The 26,186-nt window shown below is 32.4% G+C and overlaps 2 protein-coding genes across 2 annotated transcripts; both read left to right on the forward strand.

Annotated features, from left to right (window-relative positions):
- The first annotated feature begins 2,594 nt into the window (after positions 1-2,594).
- LOC114308494 (26S proteasome non-ATPase regulatory subunit 1 homolog A) lies at positions 2,595-15,692 on the forward strand. Its single transcript, XM_082877836.1, has 13 exons — positions 2,595-3,022; positions 5,855-5,918; positions 6,787-6,892; positions 7,276-7,384; positions 7,457-7,625; positions 11,140-11,615; positions 11,742-11,877; positions 11,983-12,231; positions 12,315-12,535; positions 12,619-12,877; positions 13,410-13,642; positions 13,722-14,244; positions 14,961-15,692. The coding sequence occupies exons 1-13, from the start codon at positions 2,871-2,873 to the stop codon at positions 15,291-15,293; spliced, it is 3,030 nt and encodes a 1,009-aa protein (XP_082733962.1). The 5' UTR covers positions 2,595-2,870; the 3' UTR covers positions 15,294-15,692.
- Positions 15,693-19,418: 3,726 nt separating this feature from the next.
- On the forward strand, positions 19,419-23,884 carry LOC114308466 (Pectin lyase-like superfamily protein). The gene is made up of 5 exons (XM_028254050.2): positions 19,419-19,644; positions 20,166-20,325; positions 21,052-21,261; positions 21,718-21,965; positions 23,719-23,884. The coding sequence occupies exons 1-5, from the start codon at positions 19,511-19,513 to the stop codon at positions 23,882-23,884; spliced, it is 918 nt and encodes a 305-aa protein (XP_028109851.2). The 5' UTR covers positions 19,419-19,510.
- Positions 23,885-26,186: the final 2,302 nt, after the last annotated feature.

Genomic DNA, 26,186 nt, shown 5'->3' on the forward strand with positions numbered 1-26,186 from the left:
CCATATCTTGTTAATGGGAGGCCAACTAAGCAATTTGTTCATTTTCGCAGGCTTAGACAAGGGGACCCAATATCTCCATACCTCTTCATTTTGTGTGCTGAAGTATTGACTGGATTAATTGGTGACATCGGACATAAGGGGCAATTTCCAAGTGTGTCTATTTGTTGTGGGGGTCATAGCATTACCCATCTATTCTTTGCCAATGATAGTCTATTGTGTTGCAAATGTGGATGATCGAAATGTGGAGGCAGTGGAGGTTATATTGAGAGACTATGAAGACGCCTCATGCCAAAAAATCAATTTGAAAAGTCTGGAATCTATTTTAGTTGTAACGTTAGTGATGGAGAACATATTTGGTTGGGTGCGAAATTGGGTATGTGTCAGCTGGTAAGAAAAGGAACGTACTTGGGTATGCCATCTTTTATTGGGAGCTAAATAAGGAGGATTTTAATAACATCAAATATAGGGCTTGGAAAAAGCTTAACAGATGGAAAGATAAATCTTTATCAACAGTAGGTCGTGCAGTCTTGATAAAAGCGGTTGCTCAAGGAATACCTACTTATGTTACATCGTGCCTCTTGATTCTAGAAGGGATTTGCAATGAAATTAATTCAATGGTGGCTAGGTATTTATAGTGTCAAAAAGAGGAGTGTCGCAATATTCACTAAAAAAATGAAAGGGTTTGTGTATGGCAAAAGACGATAGTATGATAGGTTTTCGATTTGTATTAGCTTTCAATATGGCATTATTGGCAAAACAGAATTGGAGGCTTCTGAAATACTTAGATAGTTTGGTTTCTCAGGTTCTAAAGGCCAAATATTGCCCACAATCATCAATTTTGAATGCGTCGCTGGAGGCTAATGTATCGTTTACTTGGTGGAGTATTTGGACTGAGTAGTTACTACGTGAGAAAGGACTATGGTGGAAAGTTGGGAATGGCTAACAAGTACGAATATGGAAGGATAAATAACTGCCAAGGCCTAGTACTTTCAAGGTAATTTAACATCCAAAGGGTATAAAGGGGAATGTGTGGGTTAGTTCGTTTATAAATTGGCCTACAGGAGCTTAGGATAGAAGGACTTTGCATGAGTGTTTCCCGGAATCAGAGGTGGAGATTATTATGTAGGTTTCTATTTGTCCAAGGCTTATTGATGACGTTTTGGTTTCGCATTATTCAAAACAATGTTAGTTTTCTGTTAAATCAGCTTTATCACTTGGAGATGGACAATCGAAAGGGTGCAAATTGTGGGTCTTTGTCCAATGGGAAGCATGTGGAGAAGAGTTTCTAGAAAATATTTTGGCATACTAATATTCTAGGTAAAATTAAAATTTTCGAATGGAAGCATGCCTTGAATACTTAACCTGTTCGTGCTAATCTTAAGCGGGGGAAACTAATTGATAATGCTTAATGTGAGATTTGCTTATTGGAATAGAATCTGATCTACATTGTTGGTTTCAATGTAAGTTTGCTTTGGAAGTATGGGCCAATACTTTATTGGCTTGGGTGTTCTATGATCGAAGAGAGAGGTCGCCAATGGATTGGTTGGTCAGTGTTGCAAAAACCTTAGATAATCTAAGTTTCGAGTTGTTCTTAGTTTTGTGCTGGGTTCTGTGGAAGCATCGCAACTAGGTTGTGTTTACAAATACAAAGTGTTCAGAAATAGAGATTGCTTGTCATGTGTGTGACTATTATCAGGAAGTGGTGGCAATTTGGCAAAGGGTGTGCGACAGTCTAGATACAAGCTTGAATCAGTGCTGGCGGGCTCTGGAAACTAGATTTTTCAAGGTAAATTTTGATGGTGCATGTTTTACGAAACATAGAGCTATAGGCATCAAAGTGGTTATTCATGATAAGCAAGGAATAGTAATTACGTCTATGGCGAAGAAAATCCTATTTGGTATGGAGGTTGATTGTATTGAAGCAACGACAGCGTTGAAAGCTATTCAGTTTACACATGATGTAGGTCTACATGAGATTATCCTAGAAGGAGATTTGCTAACAGTTATTAGAGATCTTCAAATACAAAATGAGAAGTTGTCAAATTACGGTCACTTGGTAGGGTTATTCAAGAGTCTCTCTCTTCGTTCCGGGAATGGAAAGTTCAACATGTGAGGCGTTAAGGAAATTTTGTTGCTTATTGTCTAGCAAGAATAGTAGTGGGTTTGAAGGATGTCACAGTTTGGATAGAGGAAGTCCCAACTTCATTATCTTCTTTGGTTTTTAGTGAAGCTTTGGCTATAACTGTTTGATTCTCATACTTACACTATCTTAAGAAAAGAAAAAGAAGAAGAAGAAGATAATCATCTTTATCTATTTGTACTTACTAAACTTTAAGCAGAAATTGTACTAAACAATTTGTTTCAAACTCACAAAATAAAAAAAATTATAAATAACTCAAATCAATCCCACCAAACAGTCCCAAGATCAGCTTGCTCACATTATACTGAGGGACTACTGAGCAATTTTCCATAAATTTGGGTAGCATGTGTAGTGATTACTATTTTATACTGGGAATAATTTGTGATTTTCTAAACTTTCGAGCCTCTTCAAAGAAAGTTAACAAATATACAAGGATACAATAGCAAATAAGCTAAAGTTAGAAAATTGAGCTGAACTTGGTTTGCTTGGCCAGATCCACAACAACAGGACCAAAGAGCACATATAGACACACAGTACGCTACTCTTCTCTTCTCATCCCATCTCTCTCCTCTTCTTCGAAAGTCTCTCTCGTCTTCCCGATTTCCTAGGGTTTCTTCTTCTGCTTCAAAACCCTAACCCTAGCTCTCTGTATTTGCAGAGATCAAAAACTATAACTTAGACCTATCTATATAACCCGTTCGATCCTTCAAATTGCGAAGCAGTGGTGGTCATGGCTGCGGTAGCGACAATGGTGAGCTCGGCTGGAGGGCTTTTGGCCATGCTCAACGAGACTCACCCTTCGTTGAAACTTCACGCTCTCTCAAATCTCAATGCTTTCGTTGATTACTTCTGGCCCGAGATCTCCACTAGCGTACCCATCATGTAATTCTTCTTCTTTCAATTCTCTCTCTCTTTTATTTGTTTGTGCATTGGGTATTTGAGTAATGATTGTTTCTCATCTGTTTGTGGCGTAAAACCCTTTGTTTGGTTGCTGGGAAAACCGAGGAAAAGTGAAGAATGTGACAATTTTAGCTTTATCTTTATATTTTGTGTTGTTTTGGGTTCCCACCACAAAAAGTGAGGAACTTGATTGAATTGAGCAAGGTATCTGGCTGAATTGAGTGGAGGTTTTGTTTTTTTTCTGTCACATGCAATGATAATCGAAACTCTGTGTACTAATTTAAGGTAGATTTTCTTTGTTATAATGCAGAACCTAGAGTTTTATGGTTAGGGGAAAATTTTGGGTTTCAGAGATATCGAATAGTTGTTTGGAAGAAGGAGGGGTCTTTGGTTAATGAGTACTTGTATAGTTGTTTGGTAGCAAAACCATTCTATGAAAGTTGCACGTGGCAACTGGTTTTTGCTAATTTTATGTCAAACTTTGCTATCAAATTTAGTCATGTATGTTTAATGATTAATGGTCTGTACCTGGTCCCTCCAGAAGAACCTGTAGTGTTTTTATTAGCTTGAGGTATAGAGGTTATAATTTCTATCTTCTTTTCAAGGGTTAAATAAATATTAAGGTGCAACTGCTGGAGCAGGATTGTTGCTATCACTTATTTAGTTGAAATGGGAAAATAAAATATTTTGAGTAAATTGCTACTCCTTGATTATGCATAGTTGGATTTTCTTTTTGATATGTAGTCAGGACTGTAGAATCACATGATGCTCAGCCTTGTCCCTTATATTTTGATCCATTTTCTGTTTGTGTTTTCCAAGTCAGTGGAATTATGTAGCATGTGATAATGCAATGGATAGTCAATTATTATTACGGCAAGCAACTGGTAGTATTGTTGATGTTCTTTTTTTTCTAATTGCTTTAAAAAACTAAGGTAGCGTTTGGTTTACTTTTCAAAACTTAACTCTGTTTTTAAATCATGATTTGGGTGAAACATGTTAACGAAACATATTTTTAAAATTCAACTCAAAATTACTTTCAAAACTCCTCTTTTCGCTTTTTATTTATTTATTTATTTATTATTATTAATCAATCAATCACTTTTTCTTTCTCCTCTCACATTCTCTCACATTCTATACATCAATAAAAAATAAAAATAAAAATAAAAATACAAATCATTCCAAAACTATTTTTAAAATTTATAACCAAACAAATTTTCTCTTTTTAAATCATGATTTAAAAACTCAATACTCAAAATACAACTCCACCAAGGTTCTGAAAAGCGGTTGCGGTCGCCGTAACGGTGGCGGTGACGCGGTTGCGGTTGCGGTTGCGGGGTGTAAAGGTCGTAGTGTAACGGTTGCGGTAATCGGAACCGTGAATTTTTTTATTTTTCGCACAATTTGAAAAAAACTTACCGATACGCATATTTTTTTTCCATGATCATATTTGTTAGGTTAAAAATAAATATTGATCAATTTTTGTAAATTTTTAAGTATGATTCAATACATTTCATATTTTTAAATCACTATAAACTGATTTTTTTACATTTTATTTCAATAATTAATGACTTTATATTATACAAAAAATCAATCACTAACTATTATATATAAGATAAACAATGACAAAAGTAAGAGAATAAATAAGAGCCTAAATATATATATATATATACATATTTTAACCAAGCCAAATAGATAATAACCACACTTATTATTATTATTATTATTTTCAAACAATATATAGATAGACACACACAAACAAAATGGTTTAGTGATAGCAGCTGAATAGAATAACATAAGTCTTACAGTTTCAACAAATCAATAACATGTTCTTCATCTTCCCTTTTCTCTCTCTCTATCTCTTGCTCCTCCATTTTCTCTCTTTCTCTTCCCTCTTCTCTCTATCCCTCTTCCCCAATTTTCAGCTTTTTTTTGTCTGTTTTTTCGGAAGAAACAGTTTGAAACCGTTACGTAACGGTGCGTAACAGGCCGTTACGGCTGTTACGGCACCGTTACGACCGCTACGGCAGCCGCTACGGCCGGTACACCTGTGAATCTCAATCACACTGCAAAAGCGGCCGTAACGGGTGGCGGTAACCACCAAAACCGTTACGTAACAGCGTTACGTAACGGTTGCGGCCGCTTTTTAAAACCTTGAACTCCACACTCACTCATATCATAATTCTAAAACTAAATCAAAAGGACCCTAAATTGATCTTCACTCTTCTGTTAATACTTTGAAATAATTACTACTACATATTTTGTAGGGGGCATAAAGGTTCAACATAATAAATCACTGAAAAAAAATGTAGCACGTGAGGCTGTCAGCGACCTAGAAAGGCTAAAATCCAAGTTAAAATAAGCATAAAAAATAATTGGTTATATTCTAAGGTTGGCATTTATATGCATATCATTTCTTGAACTCTTTCTTTCTTTCTTTCTTTCTTTCTTCTTCTTCTTCTTCTTCTTCTTCTTTTCTTTTTTTTTTCTTTCTGTCTTCTAATATTTGTTTCTTATTTGATTATATCCTGAAAGCCTCTATTCTGACAAGATGTTCACCTTTGGATAATGCTTTTTATTATCATCGGCAAGTCATGGGATTTGTATGCTTTTGTATTTTGGTGTTTAGATATTTTGGTGTTTAGATATGCAAATCAAGTGGTAATCTTGGAATTTGTTGCCATATGTTTTTCATCACCACTATGATATTGCTGTACCATTGATGGTCATATATTAGAAATATAAGCCATCTTCAGTTTGGGATTTGTATTAATTTGGTTATTTGGAAATAAATGTTTGTGTTGATTTCTCATGCAGAGAGAGCTTATATGAAGATGAGGATTTCGACCAACGGCAACTTGCGGCATTGCTTGTTTCAAAGGTCATCACCCACTTTCTATTGGTTCCTCCATGGCCTTTGTTGTTTCTCTTCTATCTTATAATCAGTTTTATTGTATAAAGAAAAATAGTTGTCTGCAATCCTGGTTTTTATGCCCATTTGGGTTGCCAGGGTTATATGCCAGAATTTATAAATTTTGTAGTTGATTTCCAAATTTTATGTAAAACCAACACCACCACCCCCCCCCCCCCCCCCCGGAAAAAAAAAAGAAAAAAAAAAAAATGTTCTAGTGGTTAAGTTTTTTATTGGCGAACGGTTCTGGTACTTCCATCAAATTCTTGAGCATAGATTTGACAAGTTCACTTTTGAAAATTGATTTGTGTGGTCTATTTGAAAAAAAAAAAAAAAAGAGTCTACATATGTTTTGCCCCTTTTCAGTTTGCATGGGCCTAGATGCCAATATTCATAAAAGTAATCTGAGGGTTGGCTACTCTGTGATAGTCTAGAAGAATTTGCTGCATATCTCTGGGTGGTTCTCTGATGAGGGTGAGGCAAATTGAATGTGAGAATTTACTCATAATAATTCAATATGTTCTGTCATTTTCAAGTTTCCATTTATAAAATATCTACACACTCTATGTTATTATCAGTAATCTTACAACGGAATACTCAAATGTGAAGATAAGACTTGAAATCAGAGGTTATTGCTTGTTACTGTTTGAGATGTATAATTTAAGGAACTGCTATGTTCTTTATATAAATTCCCTTGTTTCTGTTGACAACTTTTTATTACTTGGATGAACTTGAGGACTCATTCTTGAGGCCTGAGGCCTTTTTTTGTTACTGCTTGAGATGTACAATTTAGAAACTATTATCTTCGTTGCACAAATTCTTTTGTTTTTGTTGACAGGTTTTTTATTACTTGGGTGAACTCAATGACTCGTTATCGTATGCTCTGGGAGCTGGTCCTCTGTTTGATGTTTCTGAGGATTCAGATTACATTCATACCCTTCTTGGTAAGAATTTTCACCTTGCATCCTTTTTTTTTTTTGTTTTTTTTTGTTTTTTTGTTTTTGATATATAACCTTATTCTTTTCCAACATGAAAACTTCTATGTTTACTCTCTTTTTTTTTTTTTTTTTTTTGAACAGACTTCCATGTTTAGTTTGAGGTTTTAAGATCTGCTTATTATTCATTATTGGTTTCCCTCAAATTGGTTACATGTAAATGCAGTCTGTGAAAGCCTAAGCTGGATATCAACTCCTGATATATGTTGATTGTATAATGTCCATCATGGTTTTGATAGTTGATATTAACTTGTGAAATTATATGGATGAAATTAACACTTTTTCAATGTAGCGTTACTAATTATTGCTGGCCATGTTCTATCTTCACTCAGCTAAAGCAATTGATGAATATGCCAGTCTCAAGTCAAAGGTGGCAGAGTCAAATGATGAAAACAAAATGGACCCTCGGTTGGAGGCAATCGTTGAGAGAATGTTGGATAAGTACGTAAATTTTTTGCTTCTCTTTAGTGTAATGGCACAATTCTCCAGTTGTCTTACCATTGCTGTATATAGGTGTATACTGGATGGAAGATATCAACAAGCTATCGGAATGGCAATTGAATGTCGTAGATTGGATAAGCTTGAGGAAGCAATTACAAGAAGTGAAAATATTCATGCAACCCTATCATATTGTATTAATATCTCTCATTCCTATGTTAATCTCAGAGAATATCGTCGTGAGGTATGAACAATATCATGCTTGTACAGTTTAGAGTTATTTTCATATCCTGAAACCACGTATATTTTCTATTAGCCTTCTGTATATGATTTCCAATATCATGAATTTCTGTTTTGCTATGGTTGGTACATTTGTTTTTAGAAATGAAGTTTTTCATCCAAGTTGCCTTGTATTGTATCAATTTGAATAGAAATTACACGGCTAGACATATTGCTATATTAATGAAAGGAAAAAGATCCAGGGTTTCTATATTGCTATAATTTTTGACCGGACATGGTAACATCTATGGTGTTCCTCTATGTTGTACATTGTGTTCGAAACTTCCCTAATAAGAAAAGAAATAATTTCCAGTAGTATATTGCTGAACTGGAAATATCAAGTGACAGTGAATCGTCATATTTTTGTTGATTCACAAGTTAACTGCAGTGGTTCTGGAAGGCAGGCAAAATGCAGCTACTCAAAATCGGAAACAAATCCTATACAGTCTACCTACTTTGGGTTTTGTAAATGCTATCGAGATTGGAGTGACTTATAGGGATACAGTTTTGCTTTGTTTCATTTGTTTTTGTTTGATGCTCCCTTGTTCCTTTATTTTTGCTTTAGTAAGCCTTACCTTAAATCAATACATGTATAGATGTATATATAGTAGAAGAATTTGGCAGTAGGTTGCTTGTTATAAGAACGTGGGAAATTGTTTCAGCCACTTTTCTTAAAGTGATAGGTCCCTGGGCACAAAAACCAATCAAATGACGAAAATATTGAATAAAATCTTTGCACTCATGTTCAAAATTCTTTTTTCAGTTTTTTTTTTTTTTATATATATATTTTTTAATTATTTCAAACTTTAAAATACAATAGTAATTATCTTACATACCTGTTTTTCATAAGACATATTTTTCCGATTCCATTCATTGAGATCTATCAAATAAGACCTATGATGACTATAATATTTATCAAAACAAACAAAAAAAAGATCTATGATGACTATAAAATTATGCAAACAAGATAAATTTATTTGGTTGGACTTAAAACGAATAAATTTAGCTGTTTGGATCAGAATAACAAAATTAAGTGTTGAAACAACATTTTTTTTAGCAAAACTAAGGCACCCAAACCATCTATAGACATTTGCAATGTTTAGATTACATAATAATATATGAACTAAAAAAATCCCCCAAACAAATGAGCACAAAATTAGGGCCGTTTGATGTTTGAAATTTCACTATTCATCAAATTTCTTGAACTATCCAATGGACAATCTCAGAAAATTTACATCAAAACAGCTAAGTCTCTCAACTGATAACTTTATTTGATTGAGAATAAGGCCTCGTTTGGGAAGCGACCCGTTTAGCCAAAAAGCCACTAAAAAAATCAAAAAGCCACTAAAAAAATCAAAAAGCCAACAACCCATACCAAAAAGCCAAAGATTTTCTTTTTTCTCTACTTTTTGCACATCTTTTCGTAAAAAGTCAAAAGTCATCCCAAACATACTAGTTTTTTTTAGCTCATATTTTAGCCAAATAGCCAAAAAGTTACTAAATTAGCCTGTTCCCAAGCGAGGCCTAAGATAGATGTATTTGAAATTTATCTTATTCAGAATAAGCAGCGACGGAGCTACCAAATTGATATATTTTGATGCATTGCAACTGGCAAATTAGAATATAAAAAAAATGTAAATGTAGTTAGTTGGATATACATAATGTTTGGCCCCCTTATCTTAAAGTCCTGGCTCCGTCCTTGAGAATAAGATAATTCTATCAATGTCAGTGTTTGGGGGTACAACTCTATTGGGAACTAAATTATCTGTTTAGTGCTATATTTATTTGTTTGAAGCTGACTTTATCTATTTGGGAGCTAAAATCATTTGTGTAATACATAAATAAATTTATCAGTTTGGAGCTAAAATTATATGTTTGAAGCTAAATTTATTTGATTGTTACACAAACAAATTTATCTATTTAGAGCTAAAATCTAAGAAGCATGGACATTTTTTTGAAGGAAGTTTGTTGTGTCGAACACCTGACGCAAGCACTCTTAGGACACTCCTAAAAACATGTCCTACACTTCTTCAACATGTCTTAATTAAAAAGTCAAATTCTAATGTTGGACACTTCATTGACACTTTGTGGACACTTATTCAACCCCCTAAACATGTCATGTGATGAATTTCTTCATAATAACAATGTTTTGCATTCTTCATAACACAACTTATACACTCTAAATATGTTTTTTAGACATTTATAAGATGAATAGATGCGTATGTAATGTACTATAATTGTTTTGCATTATTTGAAATGTAATTGTTATGCAAATTATATTTTGATGTTTAAGTTATGTATAGGTTTTTAATGTAACTAGTATTGTGTTACATATTTTGCATTATCTTTGAATAAATTTTATATATGACATAAAAAAAATTGCAAAATATATAATTTTTAGCGTGTCCCAATCGTGGCATGTCCTGCAATTTTCGAAAACTGGCATGTTGGCATGTTTGTCATGTTGTGTGTCGTGTTGAATGTTTGTATCCGTGCTACTTAGGCTAAAATTATATGTTTGAAGCTAAATCTATCTATTTAATGCTCAGATAAAATTATCTATTTGGATATAAATTTATGTGTGTAATTTTGTAATGTAATTTAATAGTCATCATTGGTCTTGTTTGAAAGATGTTGACAAGTGGATTCCAAAAATACTAGTACTATAAAAAAATGGACATGTAGAACAAAATTTATTATTGTATTTTGAAGTTTGAAATATTTCTAAATTTGGAAGGTTGTATGAACACGAGAAAATGGATAAAATGGGTATGAAATTAATGTATAATGCTGTACTTAATGTGTAAGGATAAAGTCGCCCAAATTAGCCACTTCTGCCTAAAAGCTTTATGAAATGTCCCATTGCAAAAAAAAAGTGAGGGACTTATGGGGTGGTTAAAAAAGGTGCTTGGACTAAATGTCCTATGTAAAACATATCAATGCCCAATCCCTACTTTCCTATGTATAATATGTAATTGAGAACAATCATTAATATATAATTTGGGATGAAAGTAGAGACAGATGGAAATTCAACTGGAAAAAGAAATTTATGCATCTAAAGAGGATTTTACCAAATCAGTGGAATTGGACAGGCATATCTGCACCTTCGTAAGCAGTCCTTGAAATCTACTGTTAACTGAACAAGATTCTAGAGGTTTGTGTGCAGTTTAAAATAATTATGGCAGTTACTCTGTATAGGGGTATTTTAAGTACACAAAAGTCGTGACATTGCTTCCGAGTTGTGTGTTTTATGTTAGTATATATGTTATTACTTATCCAAAGAAAAGGAAAGAAATGTTGTTATCCTTGTTTATTGCCCATATATTGATAATTGCTTTACATATATATTCTCACACACTCACACGCAAAACACGTATAAGCAGTTGCCTGATGTAGATAAATAAAAGAATATTTTACAGGAAAGAGATAACAGTGACTCAGACATATCCATATACTAATTCTCCGCCAATGTTGTACAGGTGCTTCGTCTTCTTGTTAAAGTATATCAGGAGCTGCCATCTCCCGATTATTTGAGCATTTGTCAGTGCCTCATGTTCCTGGATGAACCAGAAGGTGTTGCGACCATCTTGGAAAAGCTTCTACGATCTGAAAATAAGGATGATGCTCTTCTCGCTTTTCAGATAGCTTTTGATCTTGTAGAGAATGAGCACCAAGCTTTTCTATTGAATGTGAGAAATCGTCTTTCCAGTGCCCAGTCGCAACCATCGGAACCTGCACATCAAGAATCTGCTGCACCAGAGTCTGATCAAACTGGAAATGCTACTGCAGCTGAGGATGTTCAAATGACAGATGGAACTCAAGCTTTGAACAGGAATGTGCAAGAAGCTGATCCAATTGAAGCGACCTATGCTGAGAGATTATCAAAAATCAAAGGAATTTTGTCCGGAGAGACTTCAATACAGTTGACTCTACAATTTTTATACAGCCATAACAAGTGAGGCATCATATTTATTTGCTGCTGTCTTTATTTCTTGTGCTCTCTGCTCAAATTCATTTTGTAGGAGTTCCATTAAAGCAGCATGGAAATTTTCTTAAACCAATTTTGTGAATTTGCATATAGGTCGGATCTTCTTATTCTTAAGACAATAAAACAGTCTGTAGAGATGAGAAATAGTGTGTGCCACAGTGCAACAATATATGCTAATGCAATTATGCATGCTGGAACAACTGTGGATACATTTCTCCGGGAGAATCTGGTAAATCAACTTCCCGCTTTCATTCTCTTAATAAACCTTCTTTGTTGCACAAGGTTTCCTAATTTGTATTTTCTAACACCCTTGTTACTTGTAAAAATTTGTCAGGATTGGCTGAGCAGGGCTACTAATTGGGCTAAATTCAGTGCAACAGCAGGGCTTGGTGTTATTCACAGAGGCCACCTGCAACAGGGCAGATCACTTATGGCCCCGTACTTGCCACAGAGTGGGGCTGGTGGTGGTGGCAGTCCGTACTCTGAAGGTGGTGCTCTCTATGCCCTAGGTTTGATTCATGCAAACCACGGTGAGGGTATCAAACAATTTCTTCGTGATAGCCTACGCAGTACAAATGTTGAGGTGCTTGCTTTCTACAAGCTGGTGTTTAGTTGCGTTAAATTTCTATTATAATATTCATGTTTGAAACTTTGATTGGTGCACAGGTTATTCAACACGGTGCATGCTTAGGTCTTGGTTTGGCAGCTCTTGGAACTGCTGATGAAGATATTTATGATGACATAAAAACCGTGCTTTATACTGACAGTGCTGTTGCTGGAGAAGCTGCTGGTATCAGTATGGGCTTACTTATGGTTGGAACTGCGAGTGAGAAGGCAGCTGAAATGCTTGCTTATGCACATGAAACGCAGCATGAGAAAATCATCAGGTATGGGTTCACTGATCTAGGTGTTGGGCTAAGGTTTTAATTATGGTCTTCTTTAGGGTTTATTTGGTTGTTTCTTGTTGCAGAGGTTTGGCTTTGGGGATAGCCCTCACAGTCTATGGAAGAGAAGAAGAAGCAGATACACTAATTGAGCAGATGACTCGGGATCAAGATCCTATTCTACGTTATGGTGGCATGTATGCATTGGCATTGGCATACAGCGGAACAGCAAACAATAAGGCGATCCGTCAGCTGCTGCATTTTGCTGTATCAGATGTGAGCAATGATGTCAGGCGGACGGCTGTTCTAGCACTTGGGTTTGTTCTGTACTCTGAACCAGAACAGGTTGGTTCTTTTTCTTTGTTTCTTTTGCTTGTTTGGAGCACCTGAGTATTTGATCCTGCTTTTTGTGATTGATATTCTTAGTCTAATGTTCTGTGGTTTCAGTTATCAGCAATAGCTTTCTAGTTGTTATTTGTATATGCATGCCCAACACTGTAGCATACCTTTTATTTGGTCTCTCTTGGGATTAACTAAATCTGTAATTGGTTTCAATTGTCAGCAGTAGCTTTCTCAGCATGCTATCTATGACTAAGAAAAAGAAAAAGAAAAAAACAACAATGCCCAAATAGTACACATTAATGTGTGTTTGGGAGGGGAAAGATTGGATATCCACCTAACCTTGCACAAAATGGTTGTTCCAAGACTTGAACCCATAACCTCAAGGTTATTAGGCCAATATGTTACCATTGAACCAAAGTGGCATAGTGCTATCTATGACTGTAAATATAAAATTTATTTGGATCCTTCGGTAAATTTATCTAACTGGTGCTATCTGCTTCCCCTTGAACTTGATTTCACTGCCCATGGACTGCAGACTCCTCGCATTGTCTCCCTGCTGTCTGAGTCTTACAACCCACATGTTCGTTATGGAGCGGCACTAGCAGTTGGCATATCCTGTGCCGGTACTGGCCTGAGCGAGGCCATATCTTTGCTAGAGCCCCTGACCTCAGATGTAGTTGATTTTGTTCGTCAAGGTGCTTTAATTGCAATGGCTATGGTGATGGTTCAGATCAGTGAAGCTAGTGATTCTCGTGTAGGAACATTCAGGTAGTGTGGGTCTGCTGTTTTCTTACTTATTTCTTTATCCCTTTCTTTAGCTTAGTATATTATTCATTTGTTATTCTAGGCGGCAATTGGAGAAAATAATTTTGGATAAGCATGAAGACACCATGAGCAAGATGGGAGCTATTTTGGCCTCTGGAATACTTGATGCTGGTGGAAGAAATGTGACAATAAAGTTGCTTTCCAAGACAAAACACGATAAAATTACTGCAGTTGTTGGTCTGGCTGTTTTCAGCCAGTTTTGGTATTGGTATCCTCTTATCTATTTCATTAGCTTGTCATTCTCACCCACAGCCTTTATTGGGTTGAACTATGACTTGAAAGTTCCAAAATTCGAGTTCTTATCACACGCCAAACCGTCACTGTTTGAGTATCCTCGGCCAATTACTGTATCTACTACTACCTCGGCCGTGAAAATTCCTACTGCGGTCTTATCAACATCAGCAAGAGCCAAGGCTAGGGCTACTAAAAAAGAGGCAGATCAGAAAGCTGTTGTTGAAAAGTCATCCGGAGCAGAGCCTTCTTCTGCTGGCTCAAGTACTGGAAAAGGGAAATCCTCTGGTGACAAGGATGGGGACTCAATGCAGGTAAATACCATTTCTCTTTCTAATTACTGTGCTTAATTCATAACTAGTTTTGGGTAGAAATTTGTATTTTTTTTTTTTTAATTAACTAGCAGCAAATGTCGTAAAAATCTTCATGCCTCTGCCCATCAATACAATGTTTGATACAATCTAGTTGTTCATGGTAAAAGTTATTTTTATGAGATATAGAACATCAAAATTAATTTTTTAGTTGTCATGCCATTTGGATAACACTCTATTTGGATTGAGAGTTTTGACGAGAAAAGAAAATAAATGGAGGGAATGAGATTTCGCATTACTTGTTTGGATGATTAAATAGGTGAAAAATGGTGAGAAGGGAAGAGAAATCCTTTAAATCTGAGTTTCGTTTTTCACCAAAAGTGGTGAGATTTGGTGAAACCCTAAAGAGGTGAAAAATGAAGCGAAATCCTTTAAAATCTGAGTTTTGTTTTTCATCAGAAGTCGTGAGATTTGGTGAACCCAAAATTACTCCAAATAATAAAATAAAATAAATAATCCTTATAATACCTAAATTACCCTCTAAATACAAAGCAAATAAAATAAAAAGAAGGTGAGAAATCATAATCATTTCATTTCATTTCTTTTCTTTTCTCAGCGCACAATCCAAATGGTGTGTAAATTTAGCTCTCTTATCCAGGTTCAACTACTCACCATTTCTTTCTTGTTCTTCTTATTTTTATTTTTATTTTTTATGGCAGGTTGATAATCCAGCAGCAGAGAAAAGAGTGGAGCCCGAACCTTCTTTTGAAATCTTAACTAACCCTGCCAGGGTAGTTCCTGCTCAGGAGAAGTTCATTAAATTTCTGGAAGAAGGCAGATACGTTCCAGTTAAGTTAGCTCCTTCAGGGTTCGTTCTCTTGAAAGACCTCCGTCCCGCTGAACCAGAAGTGTTGTCTCTCACTGATGCACCCTCATCAACGGGATCAGCTGCTGCTGGTGGATCAACAACTGGACAACAGGGCTCAGCATCATCGGCCATGGCTGTTGACGAGGAGCCTCAGCCTCCTCAGCCATTCGAATACACCTCATAAATTTGGTCTTCAACCATATACGTTGTTCGGGCAGAGTGAGTGATGTGCAGAGACTGATGCTTTGTGGTCAAAAATGAAAGAAACTGGTTTGCACGACTCTTCAATTATCCTGTGAAGTGAAGGCCGATTTGTGGTGATTGTGCAGGCATTTTTGCTGCTGCTATTGGGATTTATCGGTTGGTCTTCATTGATTTCTTGCTTGTGTTTCTCTTTAATTTACACATTCAGAAATGATGATGATGATAGGGAAAGATGCAAAACTGCGGTGGCTTGTGACTTAAAATCTGCAACTTCTGCTTGTTGCAATTACAGCCTTTTTTTCTCAGTAACTCCCATTAGAAAACGTGATGTGTGGACTTGGATCAATTTTTGTTTTAGTTTTAAAAAGTTTGCACTCGTCATATCTTCATTGATTTGGACTCTCTCTCTCTCGCTCATATATACATATATATATATATATATATATATGTATGTATATACATATGCGACAATGGACACTTGTTCTAGAGTGTCAGGAGTCATGGGGGAGTCTACGGCTTCCAAATTCTAGCTGGCTTCAAGTAGTTATATACATACATTATACATATAAGTGGTATTATTGTAGTCCGGTTGTTTGAGGTAGACCGAGTTTATCTTGGACCAACTCTGCTGAAACTCCTTGTGTTCTACATCCATGGCCTAAAAAATGCTAATCACTCCGATTCAGCAAGCTGGATTGAGTGTTTCGGCTTAGGTGTTACGTAAATTTAAATTGCAATGCAAAAAAGAATTTTGGAGTTTGACATATTTTTTCAGTTGTTTAAAAAAATATATATATATATATATATTATTTATTTTTGGGAGTTCAATAAAAAATTAAAATAAATAAAATAGAAAGAAAATTCGATTGTACATTCTCTTGCCCAACTGTCTTGATTGCTGTCGGAGAAGCAGGTTTGGATGGAAGAAGTGCCTCCTCTTTACCAGGCGGTTGCTCTTGAGGCTGCAGGTCTTTTCTGAAGTCTTTGCTTTTCTTTTCTTTTGTTTTGAGGTGAGAGCAACTTCAGCAATGTTAGTATTACAAAAAAAATACGCAAAAATAGAAAACTCAATTTATAAATCAAACTCACTTCTTTTTTTTCTCATATTATGTTCGTATTACAAAAAAGAAAAAAAAAGAAAAAAAACAAAAGAATAAAGCATTTAATGTAGAAGGATATTTTAGTCTCCATGTGAACAAAAACAATTCTTGAAAAAATTACAAAAAATAAAAACTTCAGGGTTTGAACACTGTAATAAAATAAAATAAAATTTTAATTTTTAGTTTTATCAATTTAAACTCTACAATTTTAATTTATTTTCAATTTAAACCATTTACTTATTTTATGTTAAGTAAAACTGATAAAAAAAGATATTTTGGTCAATAAACTCAATATAAATGTATATAAAATGTCTAACACATCATTTTAATTTTGTATTAATTACTTTTTTTTTTGTGTGGATAACTCAGGGTGACCGGGCCAGCTTGCGCGCACCTCGACTAATCCCTGGAGGACCAATCCCACCGTCCACTAACGGATGACTCATTTAAAGCCAGAGCAGAGCTCTGTATAATTTTGTATTAATTACTTAACATAAATAGGTAAACAGTTTATATTGAAAACAAATCAAAAGATTATGATTTAAATTGATAAAATCAAAAACCCATGATTTATTTTGTTTTAAGGGTGAAATTTTGAGATTTGTATTGTAATTTTCTCAAAATCCTTCAATTCTAACAGCTTTTAATTTTTTACAATTTTTATGCAAGTAAAAATAACTAGGGGAATAATTTCCACACATAATTGTTTTTTACATAATATTTTTTCGACTTGTACACGCACATGACATGTGCTCAACTGCTAATTTTTTAGAAATTTAAAAATAAAATTAATGCAATTAAATTAGGATTAATTATATGAAAATCCTCTTAATTATTAATAAATATCACTTGACTCCCTCTATCTATGAATTTGTACATATTGACTACCTCAATAATAAAAACCGTAGGAATACACTCTTTTTTTGAAAATATTTTATTGCCATTTTCCCTTATCTAGAATCTAATTTCCCAAAAATATAACCAAAAGTTGGGGACGTTTGAATCTTGGAGAATTTTATTATACACCATCCTTACTATATACATTTTTATTTATGTTATTTTCTTCTTTAATTATGGCATTATTTTGAGATCTTTAGTTATGTTTCATTTGTGTTTGGTTATTATTTTTTATTTTTTTTTTAGTTATAACTCAAAAAATATAAAATTATATAAATTTTTTTTTTTTTTTTATAATTATATGGTGCATATGGAATAATAGTCTTTTACCTTGCATGATGTGCTCAATCAATGGCTCTAAATAGGATCGTGTAAATACCGCATAATTTGTTAAAATCGTATCGATTTGCCCGAATTTGTATCATTCTATTGGCTAATAGCGGATTAAACTTTAAAATTTATAATTCATCTTTAAAATTGCTCTGCTCCATTATAATTAATACATATATATTTTTTAATTTTTAATGATATCAAAGTAAAAATAAGTGTGAAATTTATTATAAATTAATAATTATATATATATATATATATATAAAACTAATATTATGTAAATACTTGATAATTGGTTAAGAATATTTCATCAATCAATAATTCGATTATCGTCGATCTATTATTTAATTTATAATTTTAATTTTAAACCACACACTCCTAGCTCTAATGTTGTCAAAAAGGGAATCGTAAAACGTTGTTGTACCACAACAATTGACATAATGAAAATATTTTCCGCTGCCAGGAATTGGACCTGGAATATTCTCAAAGCCGAGTATCAATTTAATATAAAATTTTTATTATCGAATGATAAATAAATTTAATATAAAATTTTTAATAGATCACATAATTATCTTGTCACCATCTATTCCACTTCCAATGTACATGAATACTCATCAATATAGCCTCACTTCTCTAGCTCCTCTCATCCCCTAATTTAAAGCTCACAATCCTTTTAACTTTTCACTCTCCTACAGACATTAATTCTTTGTAAATTCAGAACTTTGTTTCCCTAATTTACCAAATTCCATTCCATATTCTAACATCTTTTCACCACGTTTTCTTTAAGTAAAAATAGTAAAATATCTGCATTTATATTTTTGCATAGTAAAATTACAGAGAATTTGGGAATGTCCTAAAATATATATAACATTTGCGGATCCTTTCCATTTCTATTTCTCTTGAGAAATAATCAAATATAGAAGGATCTTTAAATTTCCAACATTAAAAATAAGTTTTAGAGAAAAAAAAGAAAAAAAAAAAACTTAGAGATTTGCCCAAAATTTTAAATTTTAAATCACTTCATGTTCATTCTTGGTTTAAAATGTACCCTACATATTCACCCCCCAAAAAACATATATATATATACCCTACAAAATTAAATTTTGAGCACTTTTCTGAGTATTTATTAAATCTGTAATTATCAAAGAAAAAAAGGACACACTGAAATTTAAGGGAAAAACCTTTAATGATCTTCACAATGAAACAATCAGTGGTGCTACATGCACCAATTAGTATACTAACTAGTGTACCAATACTAGTTATGACATTGTTATTGACCCTACTCATTAATTATATTACAAATATCAAAAACTTCTTAAATTATACAATATCATCAATTAGTATACTAATTGGTACATATAACATTATTCATGAAACAATAAATTCTATAATTATACCATCGGTGGTGCTACATGCACCAATTAGTGTACACGTACCAACTAGTGTTATGATATCATTAATGACCCTATTTATTATACAAATTACAAATACCCAAAACCTTTAAAATTATGTCACATCATCTATTGATACACTAGTGTGTATACTAATTACTGCATATAGCATTATTCTTATACCATTTATAGACTTTTGACTTTCCCCATTTTATTTCCCTCCAAATTACTTCACATTATATATTATGATTCTTTCACCAACTATCTATTCATTTTCAACAGGGTTAATTTCTCTGTCACCCTCCAAAAATTCTTGCAAGAATAAATAAGCTGTTCTAGGCTAACATCTAGATAGCCTTGACGGTGTTTTTATTTACAGTACTAAAATGTTGTTTCATGGTCAGTTTTTATGTGCATTTTTTGCTCTATTCTTCAACAGTTTTGGATCGGCCAATAGTTGGGTGTTTCGAAGATTGTCCATGGCTACTTACCCAACAATCTATGTTGATCAATCTGGACATGGAAATTTCTCAACCATTCAATCCGCTATTGATTCCATTCCTTCAAACAATGGGAATTGGATTTGTGTTTCCGTTAGGGCCGGCGAGTACAGGTATTCTTTCCTTCACTATTCGTAGTATCTGTCGAAATATACCCAGTTTTGTCCTTTCAATATTGATACACCTCTATATATCAATTGGAAAGAAATCACATGTGTATCAACCAGTTCTTGATACCTATTGGCCATCAATATCGTCTTAAATAACAATACCGACATACATATTGATATGATATAATATTGGTTAATATTCCGTGAATGTCAATCTTGGATTTTAGGACTTCCAATGTTGAAATCCACTATTAACGATACATTTTTTTAGAGAATGTTATAAATTCCAAAACTCAATTGGTGGAGCTTTTTAGTTGGGTATTGGTGTAACATCACCAATTGATAAATCACTAATATATCGATTAATATTATATCATATTAACAAATATATGGTTGTATCATTAATATATAACCCATATAATTCTAATCATGACTGATATCGATACGTCTCCTAATATTACTATCGCCACATGTTAAAAGAGTTATTTGAGTATTTTAATGACTTATATGGGTGATGAATGTAGAGAACAGGTAAGAATTCCAATGGATAAGCCATACATATATATTAAAGGAGATGGAAAAAGAAAGACAACTGTAGTTTGGGATTCTCACGATTCTATTGCTACCAGCCCTACTTTCATCTCTCAAGCTGATAATATCTTTGTCAAAAGCATATCCTTCAAGGTACGTATGTATCTTTCATTTAAAATCAAAATGATATTTGTCTAAATTTTTGTACAAAATATTCAATTGGAACAATGTGACATTTTTTTAACATTTTATGATATTTTTTGAACTAGAATGGTGCACACTAACAAATCAACCGTACAAAGAATTCAAGAGTTTGAATTTGACAATTATAGAAAAAAATTGATTCGGGAATGAAAAAACGTGACATTCATACTAGATTTTGTTTAATTTATATGAAAGTGTGCACACCCACCACATGGGTGTGTAGTTATAGATTACGAAATATTTTTTAATTTGTTCGTAACAGAAAAAGAAAAATAGTTTAGAAAATCGAAATTTGTGACAAAAAGGGATTTATATCAAGAACTCTTTATTTACTTTATTGCATACATGTAAAGATAGATAATAGACAATTTGGTGGATCTTTTGATTTAATTTTTTTGTATAATTTTCTTATTTGTATGATATTTGACCTCCAATGAATATACAATTTTACTTTGACCCTCTCAAACTTCACAAAAAATCTCATTAGCCTATGTGTTTCAAGTATTTATTAAAAAAAAAGAAAAGAAAAGGAATTAGCAGTTTGACCCGTAAATCTATATAAATTTTACTTTGGTTCCTCAAAAAATTTGATAATCTTGCTTGGACCCCTCTTTTGTACAATTTTCAACTCCCCTAATTGTGGCTTATGTTATCTTTATGATGAAACTTGAGCAGAACTCTTTTAACAATCCTCTGACGAACTACAACCCTATAAGAACAGCCGTGGCGGCGATGATCTCTGGTGACAAATCTGCTTTTTACAGATGTGGGTTTTTTGGATTCCAAGACACTTTGTGGGATGTTCAAGGCAGACATTACTTCAAGCTCTGCACCATACAAGGAGCTATTGATTTCATCTTTGGTTCTGGTCAATCTATTTATGAGGTCTATAGCTTTTACTAACGAAGTAATATCACTCAATCATTATTAAATTGATTGCAATATTTTTCTATCCGCGAGATCCCATTCAAAGCATATATACCCTTTATTTATCTGCGTAATTTTTTTTTGCAAAGTTCATCACATGTTTACATCATATAGGTTGTCTTTCCTACTTGTTGTCTTTTTTAACATGACCTTTATTTGTCATCTAGAGACCTAGTGCAAACTATCAATGAGAATTTTTCTTTGACATTGTATATATTGCGTTTTAAATCAATCACTTAGTATTTGTTGCGATTTTTCATTGATAGTTTGCACTAGGTCTCTAGATGACCTGATACTCTAGAAGTATTACGTAGACAATGCCAATTGACAAGTTGGTCACTTGATTTGACCCAATGTCACTTGATACTCTAGAAATATTAGTAAATAATGAGATATTTATTATTGGTATTGTAGAGATGTACAATATCAGTAATAGCAGGAGCATTAGATGGATTGGCAGGGTACATAACAGCACAGGGAAGGTCTACACCAGAGGAGACTAATGGTTTTGTCTTCAAAGACTGCAATGTTATTGGAACTGGACTAACCTACTTGGGCAGGCCTTGGAGAGAGTATTCCAGAGTCATCTTTTACAACTCTTATTTATCAGATGTAGTTCTTCCTCTTGGTTGGAATGCTTGGGGCAATTTCGGCGGCCGCGAGTACTCTCTCTCCCCACCTCTCTCTTTTAGTTTAATAAATATCTGCAACTTAAGTCTATTATCAATACATCACGTGATAAATAAAATATGATTAGTTAAGCTTTTAACAATAATTAATTGACACATCTAATTCTTAAAAATTATTCAGTGATTTGGAATCCCCACATTAAACTGTTGGACAAATTATATTGATAGTCCTCACATTTCTCCTTTGTGTCATTTTGGTCCGTATTATTTCAGTTAGCTCAATTTTGATATTCAATTGGACCATATTGACGTGCTAATTGAAATTATAAGGATCAAAATAACATAAAAATCAAAATATAAGGACTACTACTATAATTTACCCTGATCATTATTTTAGACCTCTCATGCTTAGTCATTTAAAATAATTTGTATCCTAGGTTTTCAGTAATTTTGGGCTTGACGTTTACTTTTTTAACAGCTTGTTGCTATTTTTTTTTTTTCACTTTTTAGTGATTGTTTAATCAAAGTTTTAGATATTGTTACATTCTTAGGTTCTATCCACCGGATTTTTTTTTTAAAAAAAAATTTAAATTAAAAAGTCCACGAAGGGCAAATAAAAGTTTAAAATAATAATAATAATAATAATAATAATAATTATTATTTTTTTTTGTTTTTAGTGATTTTTTTTGTTTATTATTATTATTACTTTTTAGATTTTTCTAAACTATTAGGATTTTTTTTTTCAAGTACTTGTATTCCAATTAATTCATAACATATTCTTATATTTCAATAAGTTAAATTATTTGGACATTTGATCTACTAAATTCGAATTCTCATATTTAAGATATTTTATGAACAATTTTATTCTTACAAATATGTTTTAAGCGTTTAGCAACTTAGTGATGTGAACATTCATATTTGACAGTATGAATGTTCACATTAATAATATACATGTTCACATCATGGAACATTCACACTGTTACAAAATACTTCTAAAAAACTTCTAAATTTTTTTATTTTTTTATTTGGTTACAAAATACTTCTAAAGTTTAAAAAATATAAATATATATGGAAAATTTATCTATAAATTCCATTTTGAGGAATAATAATCCATTTAGTCTCAATGATTTTTTTATGGACCAATTAGTCTCATTGATTTTTTTACGGTTATATCCTTATTTCTATTATGTTTCCTTCTCTTTTTTTTGTTTGTGCTAGAAAGGTAATGTACACAATTTATGAGAATCAAATTTGAAATGAATTTTTATATGAGAATCTTTTTTTCTTTGGAAAACATTACAAAATGACTATAAAAATGACTTAAAATATAGAATCTTTTAAACATTTTAAAAGGATGTAAGATTTTTTAAACATTTCAAAAGGAATACAAAAATCCTTAGTAAACAAACAGGTAAAAATGTGACCAATGGTATCCCACTTTATTGGAGGTGGCCAACCATGATTACATACTAAAGAGAAATAATATCATCGTTCAAAATTGGTAAAATTGTAAATTAGTCGTAAATTTTATAATTTTATCACATTTAATAATTAAAGTTAAATTTTTTCATAAATTTATAAATATCTTATGAAAGGACCACTAATTTGCAATTTACCTTTCAAAATAATAGAATAATTAAACTTAGAAGTCTTTTCAGCAAACAAAGAGAAATTCTAGTAATTTAAATTCATTCAAAATTAGTAATAGTAAAGAATATTAATTCAGTGTACTATATCACTTTTTCTTTCAAATTGCACTTGCTTAATTATATAAAATTATTTGCAGGCATCAGTTAACCTTTGCTGAGCATGGCTGCTATGGAATTGGATCAAACACATTAAACCGTGTTAAATGGGAAGCTAATCTGAGTCAGGATATGCTATCGTGGTTAACTAGCATCAGATTCGTCGACGATGATGGTTGGATTAGCCGCCTACCGGTCAACATGTAAACTTGATCTTGACATGGCATGGTTACTATATATTTCATATACTAAGTATAAAAATAAAAATAACATTCTTTCTTTCTTTCTTTTTTTTTTTTGAGGATTTTTTTTTTGTTTTTTTAAATAGAGCACTTTACATGTACACCAATTCAGGAATGTTTCTGTCGCTGTTGATTGGTTTGTTATGATGTTAAAATCCTTTGATCCTCACTGCCAATTTGTGGAAGTGTAAGATTGTGTTTGGCTGAGAAGATTTTGGCCGGGAAAGGGCAAAAAAATTATAATAATAAAATTAATAAAGGTTAATTAAATTTTTTTTTTAAAAAAATCTCTAACATTTCACATGTTTTTACTTTAAATTCTAGTGTTTCAATTTCGACAAATTAAATCATGAAATTCTATTCATGTTTCAATGTGTCCCTCAATCCATCTCCGTCTGTGTAAAATAACATATAGAGTTTAAAGTGAAAAATACGTAAAATCTTAAAATTTATTTTGTAATTAATCCTTTTTTATTTTTAGTGATTTTAATTTTAAAAAAATGGTTAATTACACAAAAAATCTCAAGGTTTTATGTATTTTTCACTTTAAACCTCCTCTGTTACTTTACAGAGACAGAGATGGATGGAGGAACTCCAAGATTTAGTTTTTCAAAATTGAAACATTGGGGTTTAAGGTGAAAAATACGTAAAACTTTTGATTTTTCTTTTAAAACCCTAATAATAATAAGAAGAAGAAGAATATGAGAAACTATTGAAACGAAAGGACGTGGGAAAGGCATATTGAAAGAAATCTATACCCAAAATAATAATAATAATATTAATCTGCTGAGTAGTGATGAGAAATTTCACAGTTTTTGTGTTTCAAAAACTATGAAATTTATATTTCATAACTTTTGTGCAACTACAAAATGTTGCAATTTTTGTGGAAAAAAGTTTGAAATTTCATAATTTTTATGCTGAGATAGTGAAATGTTAGGAAAAATTCAATTTTTGTGTTTGAAAAACTACAAAATTTCAAAGTTGCTCTGTAGAATGAAAGTTGTGGAATTTTAAAATTTTAAAAAAATTCTTAACAAGTCATATATATGCATATCTTGATAAGAAAAGTAATTGATGCAAAAGGTACCATAGAGATCCGTAAATCAAACCAAGGAGAAATACCTCAAAATTAGGGCAAATTATTTTTTTTGCTTGTGCTCCAACTTGATATTTATTGATTAAAATAGTAGAACTCAATTGTTGAGTTGTTGGAAATAATTTGACCAGTGTCAAGTGATAAATACCACTAAATAATCACTCCAAAATTTAAAAAACAAGTCAAAAAAAAAAAAAATTCATATTGGAATATGATCATAGATTATCAAAGCAAATACAAGGCTTCAGGGGATGGTAGGATTGTACAAAATTTCACTCAATTCGCACCAATCCGTCAGTTAATTGCGATTTAAATTTATCTGTAATTTGAAATTTATAATTTGTCTTTGGTAGGACTGCAAATGAACTGAGTTATTCACAAACATTAGACTCATTTAGTAAACGAGTTCGAATATTAAACTCGTTTAGTAAACGAGCTGAGCTCAAGTTCGAGTTCGAATAAGCTTAGCTTATTTATTTTTATTTAAATTATATAATAAATATATTATTTATATATTAAATAATATATAAATAATAGTATACGTACATTATAAATACATTATTTATATATCAAATAATATAAATAATATTTTTTATTTAAATAATATTTTAAAAATCTTATCAAGCTGCTCGAGTTTCATTAATATTAACAAACCGAGTCAAGCTTGAACCCAAGCTCTGTTACTTAATAAGCTGAGCTCGAGCTCAGCAAAGCTCGACTCATTTGTAACCCTAGTCTTTGAAACCACCCCGATCCGTTATAGTTAATACATATTATTTTTTAAAAAACTCTAATGAAATATTAAAATAAAAATCAATGTAAGAGATATTTAAGATATGAAATTTATTGCAAATTAGTATTATATGTCTATATAAAATATTATGTAAAATTAGTTAGTGTTATATATTATGCAAATGTTTGATAATTATTTAAGAATATTCTTCAATGAGCAACCTAATTAAAACTACCCAAATTGTAGTTTGGTTATTTGTCAATTCGTCATTCATAGTTTGGTTTATAATTTTACTCTCAAGCTGCATCGAACAACACTGCGCACACACCTAGAAGAGACGCCTCAGTTTGTTTGACAGATTAAATTATATGAGATTATGAGTACGGTAAAATTGAATGAGAAGATGATTAGTGTGGTTGTATTATGTTGAAAATGTAA

The sequence above is a fragment of the Camellia sinensis genome, chromosome 7 (genome assembly GCF_055761805.1).
Source record: "Camellia sinensis isolate YWXY chromosome 7, ASM5576180v1, whole genome shotgun sequence".
NCBI classification, from domain to species: Eukaryota; Viridiplantae; Streptophyta; class Magnoliopsida; order Ericales; family Theaceae; genus Camellia; species Camellia sinensis.

What these genes read in the sequence shown, in the direction of transcription:
- LOC114308494 (XM_082877836.1), top strand. Translation starts at nt 2,871, where the DNA reads ATGGCTGCGGTAGCGACAATGGTGAGCTCGGCTGGAGGGCTTTTGGCC. An exon ending in TCAGAGAATATCGTCGTGAG is followed by an intron (nt 7,626 to 11,139) that starts GTATGAACAATA and finishes AATGTTGTACAG; the next exon opens with GTGCTTCGTCTTCTTGTTAA. An exon ending in CAGCATGAGAAAATCATCAG is followed by an intron (nt 12,536 to 12,618) that starts GTATGGGTTCAC and finishes TTCTTGTTGCAG; the next exon opens with AGGTTTGGCTTTGGGGATAG.
- LOC114308466 (XM_028254050.2), top strand. Translation starts at nt 19,511, where the DNA reads ATGGCTACTTACCCAACAATCTATGTTGATCAATCTGGACATGGAAAT. An exon ending in TCAAAAGCATATCCTTCAAG is followed by an intron (nt 20,326 to 21,051) that starts GTACGTATGTAT and finishes AAACTTGAGCAG; the next exon opens with AACTCTTTTAACAATCCTCT. An exon ending in GGCAATTTCGGCGGCCGCGA is followed by an intron (nt 21,966 to 23,718) that starts GTACTCTCTCTC and finishes AATTATTTGCAG; the next exon opens with GCATCAGTTAACCTTTGCTG.